We start from the raw sequence: 8,390 nt of genomic DNA, 5'->3' as shown, positions 1-8,390 counted from the left end.
CTCTGTTCAAAAGCACTCTGGAGATTGGAATATGCCTTTGGTTCCAGCATTTCACTTCCCTGAAAAGTATGCCAAAAATGAACAGGAAAGTATACCTTTAAATCAACACCATTGTCAGTTTCTGTATAAAGTCTCATCATCACTAAAACACACAGGAGAACAGAAATCTAAGTACACCTGGTAAGATTAGATTGTGTTTTATGCCCTACTCCCACTTGAAGATAATGCAGAGATGGGAAAGGTTTCTTATCATATTCTTGCTAAGCCATCATGCTGAGAATGATTGATTTGCAGGGTTTACATGAGCATGTATCTGACTGCTTACAGAGTCTGTTTATGCTTCTGTTGCTAAAAGCACTCAAGAATGATTTCTTTCCCCTCAGAGAAAGGGCAAAGAGGAAAGGAAGGAATGTCCTTTTTTATTTTGCTGCTGTTCCTTGCATTGTGAAAGCATGCATGCACTTGATTTGTATCAGTAACAATGTTTTATAGGCGAATGTGAAATCTATGTATGAGTCTTACTGTCAAGCAATTGCAGCACATGCCTTCCAAGGGAGTTGCATTGTGCTGACAGTTAACTGAATTGTTTGGAGATTCCTATCATTTATAGTCAAGCAAACTGTTCCAATCACTAGTGCAGAGGCTGGGAATGGGAGAGTTATGTTCAATTTGATAATCCTTATGGGTTGCGTCCAACTTGAGATGTTGTATGACTCTATGATTCTGTAATTCATTACTTCAGCACAAACACCTTGTTGGATTTTGTTGCCCATGTTCCCCAAAGATACCTGCAGTGCACCTATTCCCACTGTGATCGTTAGGGACACCCAGCATCTCTTTTATTGTTTATAAGGAAACAGAATAAAAATGAGGAATGAAATTCACCTCCTCCGACTTCAGCTGTCTAAGCTGGCTACCCTGGCTCTCAAAATAACCAGTGCTGAGATACTGATAACTTCCCAAGGGCTCTTACACCAGTCTTAGGCTGAGACTCCAGAAAGGAGCTGGAGAATGGGTTACTTAAAACAATCTGAGCTGAATCCTGCAGAGGCATTACACGGACTGCCCTACTGCATCACAGTGATGACCCAATAAGCATGGGGTCTCAGGTGAGAGTGGAGAAAAACATGTACCATTCAACTCCTATGCCTATTCAAATTCAAGGATTCCCACAATTTTAAGATCAGTAACACCATAATGAAACAGTAGACATGAAAGTAACATAACATCAGCTAAAACGATTTATTACAAAAAAAGGAAGTAAATTAAAGATTACTTGGGGGTCAATAGCTGCAGCATTTTAAAATGGAAAGCTAAAGGTTAATGCACTTTGTATCTACTTGCTCAGCTCAAAAGCATTCCCTTCAAGACAATTCCCAAAAGCCCACACACAGCAGGCTGCAGAACACAGCACTCTGAGAAAGTCACAGTCCTCAGTTCTCATTCAGGTCACAAAGGACCGAGTTGCTCAAGTAACAGCCGCATCTGCCTTCCTTCCGTACTCTGAAGGTATTGTTGGACCATTTTGATTCCTGTCCACACAAAATACTGTCACCAGTGCCATTGGACATGCTAGCTGGGAGTCAACTATTTGTAACACAAATCATAGTCACATAACCAGTAGTGAGACTGAACATCTGTCTCTCACTTGACACACAGCTTAGAGTCTGATGTTGGCAAATAATTAAAAACACCAGTGAGATAAGGACTCACAATAAGGGTACAAATGTAGTAATTTTCTAGTGTATATGTAAAACACGCTTTTACACTCCTGATGTAGTGCTCACTGTGCAGATGGAAAAAAGCACCTTGGTTTCCTCCAGTGACTCAGAGTCACAGGCAAAGTATGTTCAGAATGACTGAGGAGAAGAACACAAATATGTCCCCAAGCTGAGCCCTGCCTCTTGGACTGAATGGCAGCTGTGGAAGTGATTGCTGTTTCCTTTCTAAGGCAAATGAAGTGATGCATGTTGTTATGGTTTTACAATGTACATTTTCTTCAGGCAGGATTTTTGAAAGGCACCAGCTGACTCTAGAGTGTCTTGTAATAAGCTTGGTTTATACACCACCATAGGATTAAAGACATTAACCACCTTGCCCCATTATCAGCCCCATGAAACAGGAGAACAAGTCCTCTTTGAAATGCAGTTTATTCTACAAACATTTAGAATAAAATCTTTAGATAATTTCCCAAACTGCATATAATACCAGAAGGAAAAAGCACAAGAGAGAAGTATGGTCATTTGAAGGTTACTCACAGCTGTTTTCTAAACTACTCACTTGCTAGGGAAGCATTAAATAGGAGCTGAAATGTTTCCTTTAGTTTATGCTTATGTTCTCCTCTTGGGGCATTTTGTTTCCACACATCCACATTCATCTACATGTACATATGTGAATTGGACTGTCTTATGCTCAGAGCAAACCAGTTCCACCTTCACTTCATGACTCCTTTTTTCATGGCAGCAAATGCATTTGTGTTCCATTTCACTGGACTCAAAGGAATACCTACAGAAATGAGATTTGCACATCAGTCTGCTGCCTGTTGTCTTCCCAAACAGAACCATATTTGCTAGTTCAAAGGGAGGTATTTTTAAGGAGCAGAGAAGCAAATTTTCCTATCTATTTTTCTCCTTATTTCCTATCTATTATTCTGCTTATTCATAACAGTCTTTCCTCAGCACACTACTAGCCATGCAGGGCCAGATCCTCTGACACCGATGGGGAAAATCCCAGTAACTTCAGTGGATTTTGGATTAGGCCCATTCTGGCAAGACAGAAAGGAACAATTCATGAAGAGACCAAAGAGCAGGAAAAAACTTGACTGGACACCAGAGCTGTTCAAAAACCACATAAGGACATGTTTAAGAACAGGTAGTTAATAAATCTGGCTACTGTCTTTTCAAAAGAACTTCTTGTCCTAAGATAAGGCACTCCTGTCATACTAAAGACGTTTAGTCATATTGCTAATGACTGCTGTTCTGCACACTCAGTTTCCCAACCGAGTCCTTCTAAACAGCAGGAAGGGGACAAACAGCTGCAGCCCATTGGCGACAAGATCCCAGGAAGACCAGACATGGGGAAGGACAGGGAAAGGCTTCCTACTTACACAGAGTAGGTACTGCATGTCCCTTCACAAAAGGGCACTGGGACTGGAGCAGCTGACTTACACTTGTTATGGACGAGATACTGCTCTTTTACATTGCGTTTGCATTTATGTGGCAGGTCGATACCTGTGTAGGAAAACACTGCTGTTAGACTTCTTTAGACTGGGAAGTAAATGTTTTGAAAGGTAACTGCTAGGAAATCAAGGGCAGATCATCCTACTAAAACTTTTTACAGTTCAAGTGCATATCCAAAAAAAAATCCCAAATGGAGTGCAAAGAGGCACTAATTCAGCAAAGCAATTTCCTGCTGGTCAAGGCACTTTTCTACTTGTGGACTAGCTTAAATGAAGACTTTTGTACAAGTTCATGCAAAGATACTGTTGAACCAAGATCTTAAGGAGACAGGAAGGGTTTGGTTTTTTAAAAATTGCTATAAATGACATTTGTGACTCTATAACAACCTATGATTTCTGGGTGGATGTTACAAAAAAAGACGCTTTTTTCTATGTAATTTCTGGATAGAAGAATACTGGGAGAACAGGGTTTGTTCAGCCTTGAGAAAAGGAGGCTTAGAGGGGAGCTCATCACCATGTACCAGTACTTAAGGGGTAGTTACAAAGAAGATGGAGACTCCCTTTTTACAAGGAGTCCCATGGAGAGGACAAGGGGGAATGGACACAAGTTGCTCTTGGGGAGATTCTGATCGGACACCACAGGGAAATTTTTCACAGTGAGGACAGTCAACCATTGGAATAATCTCCCCAGGGAAGTGGTTGACTCAGCCATGTTGGACACCTTCAAGAGTCATCTGGACAGCGTGCTGGGCCATCTTGACTAGACTGTGCTCTTCCTAGAAAGGTTGTACTAGGTGATTCCTGAAGTCCCTTCCAACCTGTGATTCTGTGATTCTGTGTGTGATTCTGTGAGCATATTTTCTACAAATTTTCTTATCAGGAGTATAGTTCAAACTAACAGTATTTCAGTTATTTAAAAACACAGAAAAGGAGATCAAAGAATTTTAGTGTCCCATTGGAAGAATGAGGCAGATTTTTAGGTACAAAACAGCTCTGCTGCTGTAAGAACAGTCTCCGAGTCTGTGGAAACTGCAGACTCTCAGTGTGTGCAGAAACAGGACTGCAAGCAGGGGAGAACCTAACAATACTGGAATAGAAAATCAGTGATTTAATGGACTCACATGTCTTACAACAGCCATCTGAAGTCACATCAACTGTGCCCTGTTTTGAAAGCAAACATAATCAGAACAGTTCAGATGCACATATTGCTAAGCAGCTAGTAGAGATAATGAGAGTTCAGGTATATTCCCTCATCTCAAACCAGCACAGATTCCTCATCAGACCTATTAGTGTACCAATTATCTATAAATTATTATAAATAATTATCTATAAAACTATTGAAGCAGGAACAAAAACCCCAGCCCCAGAGAATAACAGCTGCTCCTGGAATTGAACAGCCTGGTCTGCACAGAACATACCCCAAAGCTGACTGATGTCAATGGCTGTCTTTGTCCCTGCTTTGGTTTTCAGATCTGCTGCAAAGCCCCACAATGCTTCTGAAAGTTACTGGAAAACACTAATGGCAGAAAGCCAGGACATGAATGATACCCCTTGCTCATTCATCTACCACTTCTTTGCTTAGTGATGCACTATGTGTCAGAAGACACTGTGTTCATCGGTTCCCCCAGGGGTCCACGGTGAGTTACCATTTGCTCAATTGCATTTCGTAACACTGGTTTTTGTCAAGTGATGAAAAATCCAACTTTGCTCTTGCCCCAGTACTCTTCTGTTACAAGTTCTAGTGCTTATCCCTCAACAAGTAAAATGTGTGCGTTTGCAAATAGTTTAGTTTTACTTCCATGGGACACTCCATTCAGGGCTGAAAAAGCACATTTCCTTCAAACAAGGATGATCAGTTCAGAAAGATCAAGAAATACTGAAGTAGCTCATTCAAAACAGTAAAGAAAACTCCCAGACGAGCAACGGGGTTTATTCCAGAACACTTTTTTCTGGCTCTAAAATACTTACTGGGACACAGTTTGATTCTTCAAATGGTAGGCAGATCTTTACTGTACTAGTCAAGGAAAACTGGCCCGCTGATTCAATGCATGTGTACTGAGTACAGTTATCATACGGAGCTTTATAACTCTTTCCAACCTGAATAAAAACAGGAAAAAAAAACCCCAACCCAATATAGTATAGCAATAAAAACAGAATAATGTAACAGTAATACAGTCAATGAACTGGTAGAGTGACTGGGTTGTTCATATCACCCTGGAAGTGCTGAGATGCCTGGAATTCACATCTGCAAATTATGTACCAAGCTTACACACTACCAGCCTATGTAAAATCCCTGCTGTGGCCACTTAGGTGGAAAGAATCAAAAGTTGGTGACAGAATGAGTATAGAGGTATGAACAGAAATACCAGAAGGTAGGTGTGCTAATGTACATGGGATAAAACATACACAAAAGAAAAATAATTCTTTTCAAGGATTTCAACAGTTTTCTTTTTTAATAGATAGAAGAAAAGCAAAAGTGTGAAAGAGGAGAAAAGTCTTAATAATAGAGGTTAATGAATAAATGCAAAACCTCCTCATGGAAACATAAGAATTGTATATTGGCACAGGAAAAGCTAGCTTGCAAGACAAATTTTCAAGGAATAAAAGGATAAAATAGAAAAGATGCAGAACACAAGAGCTAACAGAGAAGTGATAACATGTAAGACAATAGTCCCTGGTTGAGACAGCGCCGTTAACTGTTTACAGGAGTAGCAGGCTGTAATAAAACCAAAGACCTAGCCTGAGGCTCAGCCCACATCTACACAACCCTACACTCAAAAGACATGATGTATTACCTGGGTGTGTTACCAGTCACATTACAGTACAGCAGCTACGTCACTTTTGATTTCTACCTCAGCAAAATCAGAACTAGCAGTAGTACAGCTATATTACCTCACTCGTTATTTCGCCCTGTATCTCCAGGGCAAGACAATGACACTGCTTCCAGATCAGAGCAGTATAAGCCAGCTTACATATCTCTACAAGAGCAGTATTACACAATCTCACCGCCCCCTCCAAATTCTTTCTCTCTGTTGCATGTGAGGAGGAGGGGCAGTAACACGATTTCCATTCCTGCCAGAGGTGCGTAATTTTCAACACAGTGGTGTCTGTGAGATGCACACAGCAGAGAGCGACTGTGTAAATATCTACATTTACTTTGGAAATACAGACATTTTTAAATCTCCTAGAGGTCTTCCCAGCTTCAACATGTATGACACTGGTTCAAAAAATGCTGAGGTATTTTTGATAATTCAGCCTTGTGTGCAGAGCAAGGGAATGCCTACCTCAATGGTCACATTGCCAAATAGAAAATTTGCCACACATGCCACTTGCTGGCACTGGCTGCAGCACTGACCCTCCTCTTCCACATAGCGGAAACCCTGTGGGAATAAAGTTTCCATTTAACCATGTTACCTGACATCTCGTTCATGAAACATCTTCGGAGCAAAGCCACACTGGAGACAGCAGAGGAAATGAGCCAACCTTCTGGTTTCATTTCTGTTGTCTTTAGAAACCTGCTGGAACCACTTTAAGTCTGACAAACAAACCTGGCAATTTCTTTCCCTTATTGAATAGTGACTTCTGGGCACTTCAGTTACCTTGAAAACCATGTCATTTGCTGTTCTTCTTCAGGTTAACACACAAGTCAGGTCAAATAAATTAATTCAGTGTATGATTGCTTGCACAGTCTACCACTAGTGTTTTGTCTGATACAATTATCCACAATAATTGCTGCCGTCAGACATGTGACGATCATGCATCAGTTATTTCCTCCCTTGTGTTTTACGTATCCGTTGGTCTCTTGGTGTGTGTGGATGTGGCTGGCTTCAGGATAAAGGGTAAAGGTTTTATTCATTTTTAGGATTGCTGGAGGGTCTGTCCTTACCAGAGCAAGAATGGAAAAGAAACCACTCTTTGCTAACATTCAGTAATAGACTGAGCAGATTGTGTGCACTCTTAGTTCACCAGTACTGAAACATATAAACCACTGTGCAGTTTCTTTACAATCTTAACTTTTGAGCTGGCAATAGGCAACACCAAAAGAATGGTACAAACATCCATCTTTCAGTAGTCAGACTTCTCATTTACAGGTTTGCAATCATTCTCCCTCAGGCATCTTTCCAAGGGTGACCTTGTAAATTTGCTAGAGCAAAAATAACAAGCACCCTAAAAAGGACTTTACAAAAAATCTAATAGAAGATTATATGCTGCTATCCTGCTGGGAGGAAGCAGTTATACTATGCCAGTTTTACAGTACATCCTCTCAACAGCCATTGTTTGTGGTGGGGGAGACTAAGCATGCAGTACTGACTTGCTGGCAGGTGGTTTCACATTTCACTGGGGCACACTGGATGCGGTTGGTCTGCGTTGCAAGGTCCTGCTCATCTGTGCACACACAGTCCTCACAGGAGCTTTTAGGCACCATTGCCCCAGGCTGGAAATACATAGGAGAGAGAGGACAGGCCATGGCAAGAATTCAGTGGGTTCTAGAATAAACATACATCCCCTGGACTATCAAAAATGAATGCTTATGCTTGGGATCTATTTTTGGAAGAGCTCCCTGAAATGAACACCTCCAGATCTCTAAAACCTCACATTATCAGTATCACAAAATGAACACAAGGCTGACACTCCCAAGTGCATCAATCATGTTAAATGAGTTATTATATTATCTCATTAAATCCATCCATCAATTTTCGCTCAGTTTGACCTTACAACATCCAATAAAATTTAAAATTTGTATTCAATCACAATTCTACTTCTTGACGCTAAAACATAGGTAAGATCTCATTTAGTAAGCAAGCTACTGGTCTCTAGCATTACCTATTCAGTAACATTTCCAATAGTACATAAGACTACTGGCAGGAAAAAATTATTGGCCATTCTAATCCTACTTTTTATGTGAGTGTTGACAATAACAACTTCTGAAAATTCTGACTCAGGCAGCATTAACATGTGGAAATAAGTGTCTTGAAGAAGACCTACCTTAAATTCAATTCCTTCAGAAACACATACACCTTTTGGTACTGTAAGAAAAAATAAAATGAAAAGGATGTGCTGGGAATGATGTAAACAGTTACTGTACTCATCTCTGAATTTTGAATGATTTAGAGATGACAAAGAGTTGAACTGAGCTTATTCACTAGCCTTAATAGCCCTCACAAAGAGGGGAAAAAGTAACTAGTACATGGTGCTAATTGTTATTTGGAAG

At 40.5% G+C, this 8,390-nt stretch overlaps 1 protein-coding gene across 1 annotated transcript in view; it reads right to left on the bottom strand.

Moving 5' to 3' along the window:
• Positions 1 to 1,220: 1,220 nt before the first annotated feature.
• The window catches only part of LOC142057791 (mucin-5B), a 45,071-nt gene continuing 37,901 nt past the window's right edge, over positions 1,221 to 8,390 (bottom strand). Inside the window, exons 41-47 of the mRNA XM_075094515.1 lie at positions 8,165 to 8,205; positions 7,491 to 7,613; positions 6,463 to 6,558; positions 5,147 to 5,275; positions 4,300 to 4,339; positions 3,107 to 3,230; positions 1,221 to 2,505 (exon numbers count right to left, since the gene is read on the bottom strand). Coding sequence (XP_074950616.1) covers positions 2,331 to 2,505; positions 3,107 to 3,230; positions 4,300 to 4,339; positions 5,147 to 5,275; positions 6,463 to 6,558; positions 7,491 to 7,613; positions 8,165 to 8,205 — 728 coding nt within the window. The 3' untranslated portion in view covers positions 1,221 to 2,330. The remainder of the gene's footprint in view (positions 2,506 to 3,106; positions 3,231 to 4,299; positions 4,340 to 5,146; positions 5,276 to 6,462; positions 6,559 to 7,490; positions 7,614 to 8,164; positions 8,206 to 8,390) is intronic.

Source organism: Phalacrocorax aristotelis, chromosome 5 (assembly GCF_949628215.1).
Source record: "Phalacrocorax aristotelis chromosome 5, bGulAri2.1, whole genome shotgun sequence".
NCBI classification, from domain to species: domain Eukaryota; kingdom Metazoa; phylum Chordata; class Aves; order Suliformes; family Phalacrocoracidae; genus Phalacrocorax; species Phalacrocorax aristotelis.
Note: the sequence above shows the minus strand (reverse complement) of the source record. Positions and strands in the feature narration are given on the sequence as shown.